General features: G+C 42.8%; 1 protein-coding gene across 1 annotated transcript in view; it reads right to left on the bottom strand.

Moving 5' to 3' along the window:
* The window catches only part of MDFIC (MyoD family inhibitor domain containing), a 60,774-nt gene that overhangs the window by 5,441 nt on the left and 31,339 nt on the right, over window positions 1–23,994 (bottom strand). The window contains exon 3 of the mRNA XM_063309471.1: window positions 11,325–11,591. Within this exon, the coding sequence (XP_063165541.1) occupies window positions 11,325–11,591 (267 nt within the window). The remainder of the gene's footprint in view (window positions 1–11,324; window positions 11,592–23,994) is intronic.

Raw genomic sequence — 23,994 nt, 5'->3', positions numbered from 1 at the left:
CACCCCTCCCATCCGGCAACCTTAGAGAATGACATGATGGGAGATGCCCTGATAAGGGTTTCTGTGAAACCTTTGATCAGGGAATCTGACAGTTTATCTATCTGATCATTTTTATTGTCTGTGTCTATTTACAGATTACCCATGAATCCAAACCCTTTCTGAATAAATGTCATGACAATCCTTGAGAGGCTCTGAGAAGACAGAATAACCCATTGGATGGCCTTGAAAGGTCAAAAATATATACAAGTCTCTTTGAAACTCTGCCATTCAGAGCGCAAATAGAAAGCAATCCCTCTTTGGGAGTCAAGCAAATTGGGTGACCTCTTGATCAGAGTTGAGATGTTTGGAAAAAAAGGAAAAATTATAATGTATTGTCCTAAATGTAATGCAGAGATGAACTTTGTAGGAAGGAAGTACCTGGGTGAAGGATTATTTTGTTTCTAAAGAGAAAAAAAAAGTGTCATGTCCCCCGTTGCGATGTATACATACATCACAATGGGGAACATGCCTTTCCAGCGAAGGGGAAGAGGAAGGAAAGAATCAGTGCTAATCACCTAAGCACTGAAAGACAATACAAGGACAAAGGAGCCACTCCTTTGCCCTGACCCGAGAAACCATCATCCTATCTCCCTGACATCACTGCATTACCACGGGGGACACACCTGCTCCAGACACAGGAAGAGGACAGAGGTAATCAGCGCTAATCCCCCGATCGCCCATCGAGACTCCGGGATCACCAACGGGCAAGACTTTGGGACAATGGGGGGTGGGGTAGGATCAGGTCCGCACCGCGGGTATTTATCAGCTACCTCGCACGCCATGTGCTCATTCCCGTCTTTTTCCGTGTATGCATTCTATTCCTAATAAACTAGAAATCCTTAGCCCTGACTAGTGAGTCTGTGTTTCTTTCAGAATAAGGCAACCATCACATAAAGACGGGAATCAAAAAAAAAAAAATAAAAAAATTTCCACTAGCACCATTCCAGATTTTGTCTGTGAGGGATCAAAGCTGGCGATGGAAAGACCCAACCCACGAAGAGGTGGCTACCAGAGGAATGGCGACGGGGCACCCGACTCCATGGCACGGGCGATCGGCGAGAACCCTATTCCCAGATGATACGAAATCCAGGAGGGTTCGGGATCAAGCTCAGAGGAGGAGGAGGCTGGAAGAAGCAGGACACCTGAAGCCACCAGAGAGTCGCAGGGTGAGTGGGTCACCCTGGACGAAACACTGGGATCCCTGCCAGGGACGCTCGGGGCATCTAGGAAGCCACGGGACCTGCTGTCCTCAACGATCACAGGAGCCGAGGGAAGGTGCCAGATCGGACGAGCCGAAGAAGGCTCCCAGACAGCTGAGAGGCTGAGGATAATGGAGGCGAGGCTTGCAGAAGCCCCGCACCGAGACCGGAGAACCCCAGCAGCCCAAGGTACATACAGACGACCAGATGTGGTTTGGAGCCCACCAGGAGCGGGGGTGAAATACTTCGGGGTCAAATTCGACGGGGATCCAGCAACATTATCCTTCTTCCTAACTAATGCAAAGAACTACATGGAAGAATTTGGGCCATATTTCCGCTCAGAAAAGGGCAAAATTAATGCCATTGCTAACAAACTTAAAGGAAGGGCGGCTGACTGGTATGTGCAGCTATGCCAAGCAGAAGCCCCAGAGCTCGATGAATTCGATGAGTTCCTCTGGGCACTAGATCTACACTTCAGAGACCCATTGGAAAAGGAGAGAGCGAAGAGATCCTAAGGGGAATCAGCCAGGGGCAACGATCTGTAGCAGATTATGCCATGGAATTTAAAGCACTGGCTGGCAAAGTGGTGGACTGGTCGCAGTCTACCCTAATTGAATGTTTCAAAGAGGGCCTGAACTTGGACGTTCTGAGGTGGGCATTATGCAGAGATGACCCAAACACTCTACATGAGTGGATACTGCTGGCCGGTAAGGCGGAAAATGCCCAAGAAACCTTCCTACAAGCCAAGAGAGCGGCACAACAAGCGGCGACGGTAAAGGGACCCCGAACCGCTGCAGGACCGGTGAGGCCAACATCCCAACCCTGGAGAGAGGAGAGGGAGCGACGGTTCGCCAAGGGGCAGTGCCTTCAATGCGGGGAAGAGGACCACAAAGCGGCGGCGTGCCCGAAAACAAAGGTAGTTAACAGACCAGGAAAAACGCCGGGCAAACCACCCGCAGCGCCCAAAAAGATGCCAGCGGCCAGGGGAGAGATCGGAGCAAAAGAACTACCCTACTCCAGTGACGAGGAGGAGAACGACCAAGTAGAACCAGCGGGAAACGCCAGCCACCTACCCTAAGAAGCGCCAGAGGGCAGGTGGAGGAGGAGAATGGGCGCAGCGACATCTGGGTGAGTGCTAACTGTCCCACCCTGTACGTAAAGGTTAAGTTCCACGGAGAAGTCAGTTGAAGTCTGGGCTCTAATAGACTCGGGCTGTTCTAGGTGCCTAATGCACCCGGACGTGGTTGCCGATTTAAATCTCCGCTGCTTTCCACTTCAGCACCACATAGTGTTCACGCAATTGGACGGCTCGGCAGCAGGAGGGGGCCTGGTCACCCAATTCACCGGAGAAGTGGGGCTGCAGTTCGGCAGCCACCGGGAGAGACTGAAATTTGTCGTGGCACCGGTGGGCCAACCTTTAATCATCTTAGGCATTCCGTGGCTAGTACAAAGGAACCCATACATAAATTGGGAAACCAGGACAATCACGTTTACAGACGGCTTCTACCAAGCACCTACAGGGGACAGAATTCCCCGTGCTGCGGTGGGGAGGGCAGCGTCTACAACCACACACCTGGCTGCAGCGGCCCTGGAAGGCTTGCCGGACAAGTACACTGAGTTTAAAGATGTATTCGGGGAGAGCAAAGCAGACAAACTCCCACCCCACAGAAAGACTGACTGTGCGATAGAACTGGTCCCCAACACACCCTTGCCCAAGCCAAAAATTTACGCAATGACCCAGAAAGAACTGGCAGCATTGCGGGAGTTTGTGGACAAGAATTTAGCATGAGGCTTCATCGAGCCCGCAAACTCGCCAGTTGGAGCCCCAGTGTTGTTCAGAGAAAAAAAGGATGGGACATTAAGACTCTGTACGGACTACCGCGGATTGAATGCGGCTTCCATATCTAACAAATATCCTTTGCCCCTAATCAAAGACATACTAGCACATCTGGCAAAGGGGAAAATATTCTCTAAACTGGACTTGCGAGAAGCCTATTTCCGCATACGCATACGGGAGGGGGATGAGTGGAAGACGGCTTTCAATTGCCCACTGAGATCATTCCAATACAAAGTATTACCGTTTGGTTTGGCAGGGGCACCAGGGGTATTTATGCAATTAATCAACGAAGTCTTGCACGAACACTTGTTCAAGGGGGTCCTGGTGTATTTAGACGATGTATTGATATATTCTGAGACTGAAGAGGAGCACGAACGCTTGGTTAAGCAGGTGCTCAGGAAACTCCACAAAGCCGAGCTATTTGCCAAGCTTTCTAAGTGCGAGTTTCATAAATCTCAGATAGATTATCTGGGTTATAGAATCTCTGAGAGGGGCATTGAAATGGACCCTGGGAAAGTCCAGGCCATCCTGGCATGGGAGCGCCCGCGCACTAGAAGGCAACTACAAAGTTTTCTGGGATTTACCAATTTTTACAGGGGGTTCATCAAGGGACTAGCGGAAATCATTTTGCCCCTAACTAATTTACTCCGCACCAAGGGTTTGGGAGACACGCGCAAGGCACGAAACCCGGGAGCGCTACTTAACTGGACACCTGAATGCCAAAGGGCTTTTGATCATCTCAAAAGTCTGTTCACAGCTGAACCAGTTCTGCAACATCCCAACCCCAAGCCCTTTGTAGTCCAAGTAGATGCCTCCGATTTCTCAATTGGGGCGCTCTTGCTTCAGCGGGATCCAAATGAGCAGCTGAAGCCCTGCGCGTACCTCTCCCGCAAGTTCTCCGAAACAGAACGGAGATGGCATGTATGGGAGAAAGAGGCTTTTGCCGTCAAAGCTGCCTTAGAGGCATGGCGACACCTCCTGGAAGGGGCCACTTGCCCCTTTGAGGTCTGGACGGACCACAAAAACCTGGAAGCGTTCAGTACCCCGAAACACCTCAGCCCCAAGCAGGTTCACTGGGCTCAATTTTTCAGCCGCTTTAATTTTAAGCTGAAGTTCATACCGTGAAGAAAGAACTTCTTAGCTGACGCTCTCTCTAGGCGGCCCCAGGATGCCAGTCAGGCATCAGACATTATAGGTACTGTGTGGACCGACACACAGCTGGGTTGCGAAGCTGTCACGCGCAGCCAAACTGGAATGCAACGCTCTCTGGCACAACCGCCCGCAAGGGGAGGGAGACGCATGTCAATTTCATTGCAATTGCAACAGCAGTTCGTACAAGCCTTAAAAATGGATACATGGTTGCAAACCAATAAAAAAAATGTTTCTTTTGAAAACGATTTGGCCTGGAAACAAAATAGCCTGTACGTGCCGGAGCAATTGCGAGCAGAGGTTCTGAGACGTTCTCACGATGACAAAATGGCAGGGCACTTTGGCTTCGTAAAAACGTTACATCTGGTAAGGCGACAATTCTGGTGGCCTACACTTAGGAGGGATGTAAAAGATTATGTCGCTGCTTGCCCTACATGTGCTATGGCCAAGCAAAAAGTGGGGAAGCCCCAGGGACTATTGCAGCCAGTGGCAAGTCCCTCCCACCCTTGGGAGGAAATCTCGATGGATTTCATCGTAGACTTGCCACCCAGCCAGTGGAAAATGGTCATCTGGGTGGTTAAAGACTACTTTTCAAAACAAGCCCATTTTATTCCATGCGCCTCCATTCCCTCCACTCAACAGCTGGCACGCCTCTTTTTAAATCACATTTACAAATTACACGGTACCCCCTCCCGCTTGGTCACAGACAGGGGTACACAATTTACTTCACAATTCTGGAAAGCATTTTTGAAGTTGATTGGCACCAAGCAGGCATTGTCCACTGCTTGGCACCCCCACACGGACGGCTCTACGGAAATCCTTAACTCCACCCTGGAACAATTTTTGCTCTCCTTCATAAGCTACCAGCAAGATAATTGGGTAGACCTACTCCCCTTTGCTGAGGTGGCATATAACAATGCAGTGCACCAGAGCATGGGCTACACCCCCTTCCAGGTAGTCTATGGATGAGACTTCGTCCCGATCCCGGAGTTGCCACAGCCAGCTACCCCGCCTTGTTCCCCAGATGACTGGGTGGCTCAGCTAGCCAACGTTTGGCCAATCATTCAGCTGGCTCTCTCCGAAGCCCAAGCAACCTGCAAGCGTTATGCGGACAACCACAGGGCTGCACAGCCAGACTTCAAAGTGGGAGATAAGGTCTACCTCTCCACTAAGTTCATTAAGTCGCCGCAGCCCTCAAAGAAGTTAGCCCCCAAATTCATTGGCCCTTTCCCAATAGTGGAAATAATCAACCCGGTAACTCTTAAGTTAGAATTGCCACACAACTTGAAACGCATACACCCGGTGTTCCATTGTGCCTTACTGAAACCGGTTACCTCCTCAAAGTGGTATAACGAGACCCCCCCGCCTCCTCCCATCATGATCGATGGGCAGCAGCACTTTGAAATAAAGGAGGTCCTAGATTCCCGAAGGCTACGGGGCACCCTTCAGTACCTGGTCCGCTGGAGACATTTCCCCCACCGAGTGGGTGCATGCCCGGGATGTCTCAGTGCAACGGCTAGTCATACGCTTCCATGCAGCGTATCCTTCCAAACCGGCGCCTTGAAGTTTTTTTGGGGGGAGGCAGTATGTCATGTCCCCCGTTGCGATGTATACATACATCACAACGGGGAACATGCCTTTCCGGCGAAGGGGAAGGGGAAGGAAAGAATCAGTGCTAATCACTTAAGCACTGAAAGACAATACAAGGACAAAGGAGCCACTCCTTTGCCCTGACTCGAGAAACCATCATCCTATCTCCCTGACATCACTGCATTACCACGGGGGACACACCTGCTCCGGACACAGGAAGAGGACAGAGGTAATCAGCGCTAATCCCCCGATCGCCCATCGAGACTCCAGGATCACCGACGGGCAAGACTTTGGGACAATGGGGGGTGGGGTAGGATCAGGTCCGCACCGCGGGTATTTATCAGCTACCTCGCACGCCATGTGCTCATTCCCGTCTTTTTCCGTGTATGCATTCTATTCCTAATAAACCAGAAATCCTTAGCCCTGACTAGTGAGTCTGTGTTTCTTTCGGAATAAGGCAACCATCACAAAAAGTCCAATGTAAGACCCATACTTATCCCTCTGAGTATGCATAAGTGAGAGTTATTAAGAACATTCCTTATGGAATTCAAGATGCTCATTTCACCACTAAAGCCCTTCATGGCATATGGCCTGGTTACTTGAAGAACCACCTATCTTCCATAGTTACTGTCCACCGTATATAATCGGTCAGAGTCAGCATGTTCTGGTCCTATCAATTAAGCATTACTACTGATGAGACCCAGAAAGTAGGTCTTCTCTGTTGTATCTTCCACCCTGACCTTATTTACAAGAGCCCTTAAGACTTGGCATTTTTCCTAGGCCTTGGGCTGGAATGGATCGTGGGCCCCTTGTAATCTATGAGATGGTAATTGCTTTCTCTGGCTATTCTTTTTGCATTGTGTAGATTTTTTTATTTTAAATTTTGTAAACTTTGTGTAAAGTCATAATAGAATTGGACAATTAATAAATGTAGTGTTTTTTTTAAAAAATGATATTTAATTATTTTGCATGGAAATAGATAAATGGATATAGTGGTAGCCATCATTTCAACAGGCTCTGGTTTTTCCATGGATATAAGCAGGGAAAGACTCCATGCAGGAACCAGTAGGGATGACGGTGGGTAAGGATAAACAATCACTTTCATTAAATGTTTTATGAGTGGATTAGAAAAGAAGGACACAGTGTTCATTGGAAGGTAGAAAGCAAAAGTTGCATTAGCTTCTCAATCAGCTGTCTGATAAACTGTGATTAGCTATCCCTAACAAATATGTTGCCTCTGCTTAGAAAACATGTATGGGAAAACCTTACATGGTTAATAATATAAGAACATAGATAACTTCTTGCATCCACACAAAAATTATTATACTTTGACATACATTTCTGACAGCTAACAACATGGAGCCAAATTGCTTCTGAAAAGATTAAGTATAATCCAGAAAAATATAATCTAGAATAATTTCCCACTATTATTCATGGATGCAACTGATATGCCTCCCCTACAATAGACTGAGGTGGTGAATGTTAAAGAAAGTGTTTATAATTTTTTTCACCAACTGGTAAATAGTTGGTGGCACGACGCTGGTTTAGCCCAGGATTTTCTCTGTCTTCAGCATGACTGGAAGCATGGAATGAGGACTGAAACCATGATGAGGTCCTATTACAGTGGTAAACCTTGTCCTCAAGGGTTTTGAGGCTGAGTGAATGCAGGAATTGAAGCTTTCTGAAGGAGGGCTTGATGCTTGGCCTCCAACCTGAGTATCAAGTAGTGATATACCCAGAGACAATAAAATCATTTAATTGTGGAACTGGAAGAAACCAGAAAGATAGGAGGAAGCATCAGAGACATAGTCTTTACTCTCTGATACATCCAACTGAGCTCCATGTGATAGAGATCGATCCCCGTAATCTAGGGCAAATGGAAGGCTATAAGCTTAACACGCATCTGAGGAAATAATCTATATCCCTGCCAGAGGGGGAAGTGGCAATCTTTGGGGGAGGGGCTGAGGACTGGAGCATGGATGTCTATTATTGCATGCCTTACATATTGCCTGCTGGTTGGTATGATTTAAGGTGCCTATTTTAGCTTTTATTTTAGGTTCTTGGTTATACAGGTAGTCCTCACTCTATGACCCTTCAGTCAACGACCATTCCAAATTACAATGCCACCGAACGAATGGTGGTTATGACCGGTGCTCGAAGTTCTGGCCGTCCCAGCACCCCTGCGGTCACGTGATTGCAATCTCAGTGCTTGGCGACCTGTTTGCACTTATAAACAGTTGCCAAGCACCCCACAATTACATGATCGCCATCTGCAACCTTCCCTGCCGGCTCCTCCATAAAGTCAGTGGGGAAGCTGGCAGGGAAGGTTGCTGGGGTAAGTCTCCCTCATCCACACACCCTTCCCCAGCCCTTCTGTGCTTGTGCTGTGCCAGCCACTCAGGCACCCCCACTCACTCCCCCTGACCTGCACAGTGCCTCTTGCACACCCTCCCCAACTCTCCCCCACAGCCCCATGGACCTGCTTGCTCCCTCCTCCATCCGGCAGCATGGAGGCCTGCGGGCCCGGAACTTACAACTTCCTGTCGGCTTCCCCATTGACTTTGGTTGTGGGAAGCTGGCAGAAAGTTGCCTTGCCTAACGACCATGGGATTCAGTTAACGACGGCAGCAGGGACTCTAGGGATTGCCATTGCTAAGCAATGCAAGAAGTCAACAATCTGTACCTTTGTTTTAAAAAATGCACTATACACTTCATTTTTCAATTTAAATCACAGACATGACTATTGCACTCTAGCAGCAAGAGATACAATGATACAAACCTGATGTGAGACTGTGAGAATACTGTGAGAGAAGCAGAAAAGTGACACTTAAATTACTTCAATGAATGGTGGGAAGCACCAGAGCATATAAAAGAGAGAAGGAAAGTATAAATTTGCAGATGCTGAAAGCAAGAGGTTCAGATACTGGCATACCATAAAAAGCTACATAGAGAATCTGAAGGATCAGAAAGGTGACACATGAGATGTGAGATGACATAATTCTCACAAGCAGACAAGAGCCGCCCTTGACAAGATGTCAAGAGCTGAGAACAGGCATTACTAAACAAACAAGATGCATTTGGTGATCATGCATATGAAGTTGTACTCTTAAATTTATTTTCATTTTTTAATGTCTTGCAGCATCCTCTGTGATTTATCACTGTTGATTCATAATGTTTTGGAAATCATTTGCATTAGATTTATAATCTGCATAATATATTTATTCTGCTCTTTCTTAGGATAGTTTTTCCAAACATTTGAAAGGACAGGTCCTTCCCTGACTACTGAATAACTCAAGACTCCACAAGATTTGATTCCATACACCAAGGTTTAAGCAGCTGATGGCTAGGCAGCCAATTTAATTAGTATCAGCAACTATGTAAGTTCTATTGCTGAGTAAGTCATTGAAACAGAGAGTGCTTTGAAAAGATTGATTTCCAAATAAATGGCCATGTTAGAAGCCTAAGATTTGACATACATACATACATACATATTATACATCTATAGTTTAGACATCTATAACTTTTTTTTATCTTCAGCAGTCATTTCTTCTGGAACAATAATAATGTCTTTAATAACATGATACTATATAGTATAGTTTTTTTTTGTTTGTTTGTTTGGGGGTGGTTTGGTGCCTTCAAGTCAGTATTGATTCCTAGTGACTGCCTGGAATAGTCCCTGCAGTTTTCTTGGCAAGATTTCAGAAGTGGTTTGCCATTGCCCCCTTCCTAGGGCTCAGGGGGAATGACTGACCCAAAGTCACCCAGCTGGCTTTGTGCCTAAGGCAAGAAAAACTAGAACTCATGGTGTGAAACTAGGCTGAATCTGCCGTTACCTAAAGAAGAACAGACACGTACACAGAGAGGACAAAAGCCAGGAAACTTGTCTAAAAGTTCCCTTCAGGGAGGTAGTTAAGAAGGAAACAAAGGAAAAATGTCACCTGAACCAGACAAAGGAAGTTGGGTCCGAGCACATGGAGAGCCCCCACCCCCCCAATCCCATCTACAGCTACCAAACTTGTGAAATCAACAAATCAAGGACTTTGGGGGATAAAAGGGGTCCCAAAGCCCGCCCACTTTGGATCCAGACTTGGCTGATTCCGTCCCCCTAGCTAGTGCCTGGCAGCTTAGTTGGACGTGGGTAAGTGTGGATGAGCGTGTGTGTGTGCGTGCGTGCGAGAAAGAGCAGTGTATCTTGCAACCAGTAAAGTTTTGCTGTTACTTTAAATTCACTGGGTCTCCGCGTATTTCAAAGAACCTCTTGTGCCTCAGTGTTCGGTTGAAAGTTATTTGTGCGTGTCCCTAATTACTTCCCAGCTGTTGACCAGGGCTGTGTGTCTTGTCTGCTCAAGCCACACCTATCTGGAAAAGCCAGGTAGAACAAGGGGGGCTGACAAGATCCGCGTGCCTCAACAGGCTGTGAGTCTGTGAGTGATTGACCATAAGCCAAACCTGGGAGCTTGGGTGTGTTTAACAATGGTCTCGGTTTCTAGCCTGGTGCCTTAACCACTGCACCAAACTGGCTCTCAGTAGTATAGATGCCACTATACATATGATAGACCTCAGTAGGCTGGAGTTTTTCATCTCATTATAATGAGAAATGCATGGATCCTGTGTTCAAGCCAGTTAGTAAAAGCTGGTTAAACTAGTGATTTATAAAAGAAAATTTATAAAGTTATGCAGTGTACCTTTTTTTAATGGAGGAGAGACAGAAACTGCCAAGATCACCTTAAGGTGATCAATCTTCCAGAACAATTTGTCCATGTAATGTAGAATATTGCTAATGATAAAAGCTTATGGTAGCTGCTAAAAGTGGTATTTTGCCTTGCTTTCCTTTTCTTTTCTAACTTCTATTGCTCTTCCTCGGGTACTTGAGTCATTAGATTAATTGTAGGCATCAAAAATCACAAGAAGCAAATATATTTATGTTGCTGATATATATAGTATAATATGGTAGAAAGAAATAAAAAGCATTTATATATCAACACTCACGATCAGGTTTCTACCAACAATATGAGCTTTTGTGAATGACTGAGAGTTCTACTCCTGCCTTAGGCATCAAAGCCGGCTGGGTGAGGGTTGCTGTTGTGGAGAAAATAGGAGGAGGAAGGAGTATTTGGTATGTTCACTGCCTTGTGTTATTTATAAAAGTAATAAAGGTGGGATAGAAAACAAACAAACAAACAAATTTGCCTATCTCCTAAAAACAAAGCAATTCAATTCTGTCTTGCCTCTGTGATGACACTGCCAGTTAGCATTTTAAAAAACTCTTAAGCGTATGATCAGTAGTGAGATGTACAAATATCTGAAAGCAGGAAATATTTCTAATTTCCTTCAAATACTTGCTGCAATTTCCATCAAACATTTTCCTTTGGGGAAGTAATTCATGTTTTACTATAATGATTTCTACTTGATTCTGGAACACAACTCATGCACCTCAACTATTTTTAGTTGACTGCTTAATTATTGCCAGGAATAGGGTTTGGTTATTTTGTGTTTCGTTATCAGCTTACCTTTAGGTAAAGAACCAGGTTTATGAGAATAAGCAGAGCTTTTCTTATTGCTTTCAGTGTTGACGGACAGGTTGGACTGAATTTTTCTGTGTATTTTTTGGGAAACAGGTGCAGAAAATGTTCTGTTATCCGGCACATCAACTTTGACTCCACTGTAAAATCCGCTGCCACTATTCAGACTTCTGGGACCATTTTGTTTTTTGCTGGTTCCTTCCGTAGACTTGTCAAGTGGCAAGGCATTTGGCTGAGGCAAACGCTGAGGTTGTGCTTTAAAGATATTGGGAGAAAGAGGGGGAGAGAGAGGGAGAATTAGAGCAGTTAATTGCTTTAATGACGCCTATTGAAACAAGTTTTCCAACCTTCAGTGAGGCTTATATAACTATGATTTTGAAAGCTAGTAAAGATCCTGCTATGAAATCTCATCAGATTGAAAAATACTGATTGCAATTCTGATATGTAGATTATAAGTGATATTATCTTTGATTATAAAACCATATTATGCTGTCATCAAGGGTCTGTTAATATTAGATTACTAATGGACAATCTGAGTATATATTAAAAAAAAACTGAAATCACTGTGCACTTTTTCACTGCAGAAAAAGTATTTGATATGGTGCAGTGAAAATTTCTGGAACAAGTTTTCTCTAAATATGTATTCCTCCTTTTTTAGTTGGATCAATATGTGATAAACTATGCTTTCTGTTTGAGTTACTGCAAATGGAATTTTTATCTATCAAGCATCTCATGGTACTTATCCAGGAAATCTTTTATTTGATAACAATGGCCTGACATATATACAGTATATATATTTGACAAATATATTTTGGGCATAACAGTGGTGGAATTTGACATAAATTGCTACTATATGCCAATGATGATACTAATCTTACTGAAATTATGTAATTAATATACCAAAATTTATTGGCATTGTGCAACAGTTTGGCAACCAGTGTGTTACAATTTGAGAACCTGATAATTTATCAGGTTTTTCAATTAATTGTAGTACATTTCACAAAATTCCTTAAAGGCTTTCATGTTTCTATGAACATCTGTAAAAACTGGGGTTTTGCTTGTTATTCAAATTCTTTTAAATATCCAGAAATTATTACACCAAAAAAACTTTCTTCATTTGTGGATGTGTCTATGTATATACGTACATACATACATACAAAATTTCTTATCTTAAATAAAACCTAGATAGATATTTAAAAATCCAAATGAGTTTACAAAGATGACTATTATAAAAATGAGTACAGTATTACTTAAGGTTTATGTATGTTCTTAGAGGTATTCCTATGCTAATTCATTTAAGTTATTCTAAGCAGACTACAGTAATATTAAGCAATTTTCTATGGGCACTGCTAGATTTTTCAAATATAAATTAAGACTATTAGATGAAGATGGAAGTTTTAATTTTCTTGACTTTTATTGTGCATATGTTTTTATTTCAATTTCTCTATGGAATAATAATTTATTAAATTCATATGCAGCCTACACCCAGAGACTGTGGGCGGGTTACAACTATTAAAACATTTAAAAAAACAAAGAATACAGAAAACATAAAACATAAAAACATAAAAACAGAGCAAGACAAAGGGACAATGATGGGGCCGCCCCATTCTGTACCAGCTAAAGCTTCCAGGTGGTCTTCAAGGGCAGCCTCACGTAAAGCGCGTTGTAGTGGTCAAGCCATGAAGTGACCAGGGCATGAGTGACTATCTGAAAGGCCCCCCAATGTAGGAAAGGGTGCAACTGGCACACAAGATGAAGCTGGGCAAAGGCCTTACTGGCCACAGCTGCGACCTCCTCATTGAGCAGGAGCAGTGAGTCCAGGAAGACCCCCAAATTGCGTACCATCCTTGAATGAGAAAACGGAATCCCATCCAAGGTCAAAGTTGGAATATCCCCAGATCTGGGCGGGCAGTCCAAACACCCACAGGCACTTGGTCTTGGTAGGATTGAGTCAGAGACTTCCTCCCCATCCAAACCCACACAGCCTCCAGGCTCTGGGACAGAACCTCAACAGCCTCACTTGGCCAGCAAAGAGTTGAAAGATATAATTGGGTATCATCAGCATACTGATACTGAACCCCAAACTGGCGGATGACTTCACCCAGTGGTTTCAGGTAGATGTTGAAAAGGACAGGAGAGAGAATAGCACCTTGCAGCACCCCACAAGTCAGGGGCCTAGGCGATGATCTCTCCTCACAAACCAACACTGATTGGAACTGGCCCCAGAGAAAGGAAGAAAACCACTGTAAAATGGTGCCTCCAATCCCCAACCCAAGGAGCTAGGTCAGAAGGATACTGTGGTTGATGGTATCAAAAACTGCCAAGAGATCAAGGAACACAAGGATGGATGCACCACCACCATCCCGACTTGACCACAGATCATCAACAAAAACAACCAAAGCTGTCTCAGTACTAAATCATAGCCTGAAACCTGACTGAAATGGGTCTAGATAATTTGTTGCCTCCAGGGTTCTCCTCAGCTGCAGACTGACCACCTTCTCAACAACCTCCCCCAAGAAGGGAAGGTTGGAGACTGGTCAATAGTTACTGAAAACTGTTGGGTCCAAGGACAGCCTCTTGAAGAGAGGGCACACCACTGCCTCCTCCACCAATGAGGCTGACTCTATTACATGGGCCCAACTGTGGGTTAGCTCCCTGGACGCTTTCATAACCCAGGAGGGACCCAGATCCAGTAAACAGTTGGCCAAGCTGACAACAGAAAGAGCCCTGTCCACTTCCTCAGGAGTCATCAGCTCAGCCCAGATCACACTTAGCCCAGATCTGCCCAAGACAGAGCAAATCTGAGTGACTTTATCCACCAGATAGCCTGAATAATTTTCACAATGACAGATGTGGCAGGGGGCTCACCCTACCCAATAGGGAATGGGTCACCCTAAACAGGGCTGGTGGACAGCTATCAGCAGATGCAATAAGGGCAGAGAAATATCAGCATTTTTCCATCCTTATCACCATGAGGTAATTCCTATGTCTTACCCATGTCCACAGTTTGTTTGTTTGTTTATTTTTCAGATTTCTACTACTGCCCATCTCTCCCCAAAAGGGGACTCTGGGCGGTTTACAATCAGAATTAAAACACATAAATTACAATATAAATAACTCTATAAAAATAAAATAAATATAAAATCCAGCAGTGCAGATCTTGTTAGTTGGGGAGAGATCTATAATAGCCACCCCCAAGATGAACTGGTGCCCCTCCCACCCCAAGCGAGGCGGCAGAACCAGGTTTTTAGGTTCTTCCGGAAGTGAATGGGCCTGTCTCACCTCTGGGGGCAGAATATTCCAGAGGGCGGGTGCCACTGCAGAGAAGGCCTGCCTCCTGGACCCTGCCAGGTGGAATTCCTTTACTGGCGGGGTTCATAGCATACCTTCTCTTCATGATCGGGTGGGGTGGGTCGATGTTAGGGGGAGGCGGTCCCTCAGGTAACCTGGCCCCATGCCATGCAGGGCTTTAAAGGTGATAACCAACACCTTGAATTGGACCCAGAAGCAAACTGGTACCCAGTGCAGCTTGCGCAGCAGTGGTGTCATATGTGCCGATCTTGAGACACCAATAACTGCTCGCGCGGCCGCATTCTGGACCAGTTGAAGCTTCCGGATACTTTTCAAGGGTAGCCCCATGTAGAGCACATTGCAATAGTCTATGTGGGAGATGACCACGGCATGAGTGACTGTTCGGAGGGCCTCTCAATCCAGGAAAGGGCGTAACTGGCGCACAACACGAAGTTGCGCAAAGGCCCTTCTGGCCACAACTGCCACCTGCTCATCGAGCAGGAGTCATGAGTCCAGAGGACCCCCAAGTTACACAATGGGTCTGAATGGGGCAGTGCAACTTCATCCAGAACTAAAGATGATAACTTCCCAGATACAGAGGACCCATCAACCCACAGCCACTCTGTCTTACCAGGGTTCAGTTGAAGCCTGTTCCCCATCCAGACCCCCACAGCCCCCAGGCACCCAGAGAGGGCAGCTACCGCATCACTTACTTCAGTTGCTTCGAGTCTTCCTCCAATGGCACGCCAGGCCTTTCTTCTGACATTTCATCTCCCAGAGCTGCTCAGTAAACCAAGGTGCACCCTGGGATTAGTGCACAGGAAGAGGCCTCATAGGAGCGATGTGACTGAATGACCCAGTCACTTGCCCATTCCAGGCAATGACTAGGACCTCAGCTGAACCGCCCACCAGATCCTCAGGAAAAACCCCAAGCTCTCTCTGGATCTCTACTGAGTCCAACAATCACCTGGGGCGGGCTGATCGAGCTGGCCCTGTCTCCCTACAGGGAGGGATGACACCAGTGAGCCAAAAGGCAACCAGGGAGTAATCTGTCCATGGCAACGGACTATCCACGGCAATGGAATGTAAGCAACTAAGTCAAAACACTAGTGTGGTATAAATTAAAAAGTTATTATGTGATCCTTCTAATATCATGGCAAGGGCTTAGCTCCATTTAGTAAAATCTTGATTGTATTTTCTGCATTAAAGGCTGCAAGGCTCATGTGGAAGATGTTGGGATAGAAGTATATTTGAATTCTAGTCACATGACAAAACTTACACTCCAAGACAATCCCAGTCTGAAAATTGCAAGTTTTATTTTAAGTCATGGGCCATTAGGACCATTAATACTTTTTATCAGTTGATTGCCAATCAAGTTTTTAAACACATTCAATTAAAACATCTCTTGATTTCACAATTTGGTATAGTATCTGTCAATACTTAAGATTTATATATGTATTTAGAAATTATTCAATTAGTGTTGAATAATTCTCAGTCAACATTATAATAGTAATATTATTTTCAAGAACTCCAGCATAAAGACTTGAAATACCCATATTAACAGATCAGTGGCTAAAAGTCTTACAGAATATTGAATATGGTCTTAAGGTAAGAATAATTCAACCTTTTTTCCCTTTAACACATATCTCAAATAATGTTTAAAAGTTGTTAACATTTTTATGTGGCAAGTGTAAAACGGGTGAGCTTCTCCCACTATTGTTTCTATTTGGTTAATATCTGTAAGTTTGTAAATGTGAAACGATCAAGATAAATACACTTCAAAGATGTCTATAATTAAATTACATATAAAAATGTGGAATATTTATTTATTTATTTAAAAGATTTGTAGGGCCACCGATCTGAAACAACTCTGAGTGTCTCACAACAACAATAAAACTACAAAAACAATAAAAAACATGTAATAGAAACTAAAAACAAGTGCCTCAATCAACTTCCCAGGATGCCCCAACAACCACCGACAGATTCCACCACTTTATCCAGTGCCTGAGTAAAGAGTCAGGTTTTAACGGCCCCCGGAAGGCTAAGAGGATGGGGGCCTTCTGGATTGCCGGGGTGGGGGGGAGGGTGTTCCATAAGATAGGGGCAGCCATGGAAAAGGCACACTTCCTAGGTCCCACGAGATAGTAGTATTTCTGGGAAGGGACCTGGAGCATGCCTACCCCGCCCAATCTAGTGGGACGGGTAGATACTGTCAGGAAGAGGCAGTTCTGCAAACAAGAATATACCACCATATGAAGAATTATGGATGTACCAAGCATGAGGAACAGCAAAAGCAATTTTGTCGTAACTCTTGGAAAGACAGTGTGACTCCAGATTCGCTAAACAGATCAGTAATAGGTTTTCTGTTTCTTTTTATTAGCTTTCCATTAATATATTAGAAAGACTGATCAGCATTTTTCTATGTTAAGGTTTAATTATGTATTCAAAAATTAGGATTAATCTTTTTATGTAATAGAATATATTTTGTTTCCTTTTCATTTTCTATTGTACTTTGGTTTTCTTTTTTCCTAACTTTTTAAAAACTTCTTTTAAAAAATTTAGATCATTATTTTTACTGAAGCACAAATAAATTACTGAGAATAGAATTCTTAAACCAGAATATTTCGCAGTCCAATAATGTATTACTTTATTTATAAACTATCATTCAAAGCATATCATTCTTCTATCTTTTTTTACCTTAAAACAACCTTCTAAAATAGTTCAAGTGAGCATCTGTAACAGTGGCTCCCAGCCTCACAGATATTCAAGAAGCTGTTGTGTAAATAACCAGCTACAAACTTTTCTGTTATCAGTGATTCACCCATCACCTCAATGGCTCATTGGATGGTATCTTTAAAGAATAAAATGTCTTCACACTAGTGTACAGAGAAATATATTATCCCAAATTTAAAATAGTTCAGTTACTGAAATTCTTGGAACCCCATCCTATACAGCTTAGTAACTCTTGCTAAAAAGAATTTTTGAGGACTATGCTTGGAAAACAGTAACTTTTGTTTTGGTAGCTTTCAAAGATCCTGTCAGTTTAAAGCAGTGTTTCTTAAACTTTGCAACTTTAAGATGTGTGGATTTTGTTGGCAGAGTCCTAGAAAGCATTTGGCCCAGGAGAGATCAGAAAAGTCACACACCAGGCATTTCTATAAAAATAATTTTATTTACAGAAAACAAACATATTTAAAGGCTGTTTGCTGAGAGATTTCTCTCAGCTGCATATTCTCTGCAAGCCTACACAGAAGGGAAACTGAAACTAAAACAAGTTCAGGCAAGTTCCTTCCTTAGGCAATGCAACCATTAACACGTGAAAAGGGGACAATTAAATTCAACCTCTTCACCAGGCCAAAATGATTAGTTACCATAGTAACCTTAATCTGTAGTAGAAAACATATTAACACTCCCCTTTTTATACTACAGAATAAGATGCAAACCAATTTGCTTTGTTAACTCTTTGTGTCTTGGTACAGAAAGAAGTTTGGTTAAAATATCAGCAATCAGGTCTTTTGATTCACAATATTTCAACATTATTTCTCCTTTCCTTATCATAACTTTGATATATTGATATCTAATATTGATAAGTTTTGTCCTATTTTTGCCATAGCAATGCAAGCTTGATTATCCTCATAAACAGTTATAGGCTGGTTCACTTCCATGCCTATGTCTTTTAACAAATGTTTAAACCATATAACCTCATTACAGGTTTGTGTTAGAGAATAAAACTCTGCTTCTGCAGTGGAAAGAGCAACAAGTGTTTGCTTTCTAGAATGCCAGCCTAAGCTAGACCCAGCAAATTGAATTAAAATCCCAGAAGTGGATTTCCTGTCACTGACATCTGCTCCCCAGTCAGAATCGGCAAAAGCCTGCAATTTCTCTGTTCCAGAGGCATTTAGCTTCAGGCAATAATTCTTTGCTCCTTGCAAATACCTCATTAACCTCTTCAATGCTGCTTTTCCAGTAGATGTAGGCTTCTCTACCTGTCTACTTAAAATGGCCACAGAATTTGAGATATCTGGGCGAGAGTGATTTGCAATGTACAGTAAACTTCCAATTGCAGAGCTATATTTCTCTGTCTCAGTTAATTGAGTTTCTCCTATATCTTTCTGAAAATCTGTTATCATCAGAGTAAAGACTGGTTTACAGTCTTGCATATTAACATCCTCTAGGAGCTTTCAAATTTTACTATGTTGGTTTAAAAGAAAGCTACCATCCTTCTCCCTGTGTATTTCCAAACCTAGGTAATTTGTTACAGTTCCAAGGCTTTTTAATGTGAAATGGCTTTTCATGCAGGCTTCAAAATCAAGCCTTTGTTTTTCTGTTGATGTAAACAGCAGCAAATCATCAACATAAATGCACAGATACATACAGCCTTGTTTGTCTTTCTTCATATATACACATGGATCTGCTTTTCTTTTCAAAACCAAAATTCTGCAGTTTTCCATCTAATTTTTGGTTCCAGGATCTAGCAGCTTGTTTTAACCCATAGATTGACTTCTGCAGTTCACAGACTAGATTCTCCCCTTTTTCATAGCCAGGGGGTTGCTGCATGTATAATTTGTGGTCTAAATCACCATAGAGAAATGCAGTTTGAATGTCATAGTGGTGAACTGACATTCCTTTGAGCGCAGCAATTTTTAACAGTAATCTAATTGATTCACCTTCAGTAACTGGTGCAAAAGTCTTGTCAAAGTCTAAATCTTTCCTTTGAGTGAACCCTTTTTGCGACTAACCTTGCTTTATATTTTTGCATTTTGCCATCAGCATCCCTTTTCAGTTTGAAAACCCACCTACAACCTAGACAGCGTTCATTGGGAGGTAGATTTACCAGTTTCCATGTTTTATTTTCTTTCAAGGATGCTAATTCCTATTGCATGGCAGAATGCCAATTTTGTGCAATCTCAGGTGGTAAAGCATTCACTTGTTCTAAAGACTCAGGTTCTGTGAATATGTGAAAGGCCTTTACTGTTTCAGCCTGAAAACGTGATGGAGGAACGCCTTTATTACTTCTCTGAGATCTGCGAGGTAATACAGGGCTTAAATTTTGACTCCTATCACTTTCCTGAGAAACATCTGTCTCATCAGACAGATCTTCAGTTTGCTTTTCTGGTTTAATGTCCTCATCAGCCAAAAGATCACCATCAGCAAGTCCTCGCTGTTCTCTTGTGGTGGTCAGATCAACTGGAGAGCTAGAATTTAATCTCCCCCAGTTTTGTTCAGCAAAAGAAACGTTTTTGCTAATTATCAATTTCTTTCCCACTATGAACCTGTAGCTGCTCTGGCTTTGTTCACAGCCAACAAAAATGGCTTTCTTTGCTGTGGGGCCTCCTTTCCTTCTCTGTTGTTTTGGAATATGAACCCAAGCAGTGCTACCAAACACTCTAAGATGGTTTACCTTTGGTTTCACACCATAAAACAAATGGAATGGAGTGTCCTGAATCACAGAGTTATACAATCTGTTTTGTACATAACAGGCAGTAGATATTGCCTCTCCCCAATACTTAAAAGATAAATGTGAATCTTTAAGCATGCATTTCATTGCATTTTGCAAGGTTCTGCCCTTTCTTTCAGCAACATCATTTTGCTGAGGGGTGTAAGGGTTAGAAAGAATTTGTTCTATCCCCTTTTCCGCTAGGAACCTTTTGAATTTGTGAGAAAGGTATTCTCCTCCTCGATCACATTGGAGTGCAGATACAGGCCTAGGGAATTTTCCACTTGCCCACGTCACAAAACCTTTAAATTTCTCAAATGCCTCATCTTTATGTTTTAAGATGTAGATAAATGTGTATCTTGAGAAATCATCAATAATGGTCATTGCATACCTTGCTTGTCCAAGACTTGGAGCAGAAGGACCAATAATGTCAGAGCGTACAATTTCCAAAGGTCTAGTTGTAACTCTGTCACTGTGCTTACTCAAAGGAGCTTTTAGTGTTTTGCATTCTTTGCAAACTACACAGTCTAAGTATTTGTCACAGGGTTTTATCTTTAGGTCACAGCTGTGGCATTTGTGCTATATACTTGAAATTAGCATGACCAAATCTCCTGTGCATCAGGTGTACACATTGGTCATGATATGGCGTGTTGCCAACTGCAGCCTTGCAGCTTGGCTTCCTTGCATTTTGCACAATGTACAAGGAGTCTTTTAGTATACCAGTAGCACACAATTTTCCATTTTTACATATCTCACAACCATTTTTCTTAAATGTTATGACATACCCTGTTGCAGCCAATTGTGCCACAGATAAAAGGTCTGACTGTAAATTTGGCACATACAACACACCTTTTACAGTTTCTCCCAAGCAGGATAAATACAAGTCACCTTGTCCCATAATTCTGGTCACAGACCCATCAGCCGAAGATACACTTTGTCTTTCAGTTTTAGACAGTGACACAAAAGAGCTTTTACAATTACATAAATGACAATTGGCCCCAGAATCTAACACTGATACATCAGAATTACCCTTCTCAGCAACCTGTGCAATTTGGCTTGTCTGAAGAGCCTTCTTCTGTGTTGCCCTTGTGTTCTTCTTCTCTGTCTTTCTACTCTTGGGTCTCAAGGCACAGTCTTTCTGCAAATGTCCAGCTGAACCACAGGTGAAGCATCACTGGCTGGCTAGCGCTGTGGCCTCAGCTTCCTTTCCTTTCTTTTCCCTCGTTTTCTGGTACTGCAGCTTTCCAGAAGAGATGAGGGGGGGGATCTTTCCTCTCTCTTCTCCCATTCAGCAAGTAAGCGCTGTGTAACATACGATGGAGTGAGGTCTGCTTCAGGCATAGCCTCCAGGGTACAAATCAGCGTGTCCCACGTTTCATTCAGTGAGGACAGGAGGATATAGGATCTCGTGAGAGGTGTAAATTCCATTCCTCTCTCCTGCAACTCAACAAACAGCTGCTGAATATAATGCAGGTGCTCAGGAAGGCTATCTCCTCCTGCAAGGTAGGCTTTGTACAGCTTTTTTGTCAGGGTAACTTTACTCCCTGCTGTTGCCTTTACATACAAGTCTCTCAAAGCGCCCCAAAGTTGCTTTGCAGACTGCATACCTCACACGTGGACTAGCTGATTGTCCTCAACTCCCAGGATAATGGTGGCTCTAGCCCCCTCATCCTGTCTCAGCCATTCCGCACTAGGATTTTGGGGGGTTTGCTCACCAATTGGCAGCCAAAGATTCTCTCTGCGAAGATACATCTCCATCTTCAGGGCCCAATTCAAATAGTTGGTCTCTGACAGGCACTCCAGAGGCATCGCTGAGGGCTGGGAGGTAGCCATGGCTTCTTCTTTCTTTTGCAAGTCACCTCAGCTGGCTTCTTTGTCCTGTAGACCGGCAGTTGCTGGACAATCTCCAGGTGGCTCCAAAGAAAATCTTCACAGGTCTTTGCTACCTGCCTTTAAATTGTGCATAAGGTGTGGAGCTGATCTCTCTATTCTCTCTGGGGTTTTACTGGGCTAACTGGGTTTACTGGGCTGCTTACTGGGCCCATAACCTGTTGGCAGAGTGCTAGAAAGCCTTTGGCCCAGGAGAGATCAGAAAAGTCACACACCAGGCATTTCTATAAAAATAATTTTATTTACAGAAAGCAAAACATATTTAAAGGCTGTTTGCTGAGAGGAGAGATTTCTCTCAGCTGTATATTCTCTGCAAGCCTACACAGAAGGGAAACTGAAACTAAAACAAGTTCAGGCAAGTTCCTCCCTTAGGCAATGCAGTGAAAAGGGGACAATTAAATTCAACCTCTTCACCGGGCCAAAATGATTAGTTACCATAGTACCCTTAATCTGTAGTAAAAAACATATTAACAGATTTCAACTTCCAGAATTCCCCAGCCAGTTGTTTGGAATTCTGGGAGTTGAAGTCTACACATCCTAAAGTTGCCAAGTTTGAAAAACACTGCTTTAATGGCTGACTATGGATTTAATGTTGGTCTCCCAGTATAACCATTATAAGAGATTTACTTACTTACTGTAATAAATTAATACTTTAAGAATTTAAGACCTCAGAGATTAAGTCAAATATCCTGAGTCAAACCAAGTTTCTCTAAGCATGGATTAAAAAATAACCTATATTATTCTATCCATAGGCAACAAGTTCCCAAGGCTGTTAAGCTAAAAAGCATTAAGACAATATTGCTAAAAGCTCAAAAAGTAAAAAAAAAAAAATGATTTATAATGGCAGCATATTGGAACTAAAACAAAGAAGAAAATGGCACTAACTATATTTACAAAAAAAAAAAAAACCTGTCTGAAAGTAATCCAGAACAGATACATTTTTCCTCCCTTATAAAAAATGCCAAGAGAGAACTCTGAAGCCACCATACTACATGCCTATGTTTTATTATAGAAAATGTATGTCAGGAAATGCCTTTCTAGACTAGACTATTGGGGCATGTGAAGCTCATAAAATACACTTTCTGAAATAGTCAGGGCAGAAATCCTTTGGACTTTCAGTAAAGAAAGTGGTACGGAGGAAAATATTTAAAAATAAATTTCATATAGTAGTAGCATATATTCACTAATTCTGGATTATACACATATATTACAGTTATAAATCCAAGTTACTGAAAAGTAAATGACAGGACAACCACTTTACAATCATTCCAAATTTGCCCATTTCAAGATTAGGAACTTCTGACTGTGGATTGGTAGAGAATAGTTTTGCATCATTTTCCAGACTAATAGGCCTTAATGTCTTTTTACAGCGGTCTTCAGAAATTTATTTAAGCAAGGCATGATGTGCTTCTAGAAACTGGATAATGAGAACTTCACTGTGATGAAGAAAGCCAAGAATGGTGAGATTCATACAGGACTGGGTTGGCTCAAATCAGTCCTAATTTTTTAATGAAGTACTCCTATAATTGGCCTTTCGAACTAAGGGCCTTTTTTTTTCCACAATAGCACACTGAACATTGAATGACTTTATGAAATAAATGAAAGAAGCACCAAACCTTGGTGTTATTTCTTCACTGAGACTTTTATATATCACTAGGACCTACATGAACCTCTGCTAACATTCAGTGACAAAAATATGCAATTTTGAATCTCACAGGAACGCAGATACTTTTTCACAGAATTCTTAAATTTCTTAAGAGATTTGAAGAGGTCTTCCACTTTTAAAAAAATTCAACCTAGGGCCCTACTATCACAAAATACATTTAGAACTTTGGCCACTAATATCTGGGACAACAGTTAATAACTTATTTAACCACTATCTGCTTAAGGCTGTTCTGAAATTGATAAATTAAAAAAGGTCAAGACCATATTTATTAGAATCCTTGGCTTATATTTTCCCTTTCTAATTCTGCATTATTGTTTTTTATTCTAATGTTTTGTTTATTCAAGAGAAAGCAATAAGAATCCTGAATCTCCTAA

Source organism: Candoia aspera, chromosome 7, assembly GCF_035149785.1.
Source record: "Candoia aspera isolate rCanAsp1 chromosome 7, rCanAsp1.hap2, whole genome shotgun sequence".
Taxonomy (NCBI): Eukaryota; Metazoa; Chordata; class Lepidosauria; order Squamata; family Boidae; genus Candoia; species Candoia aspera.
Note: the sequence above shows the minus strand (reverse complement) of the source record. Positions and strands in the feature narration are given on the sequence as shown.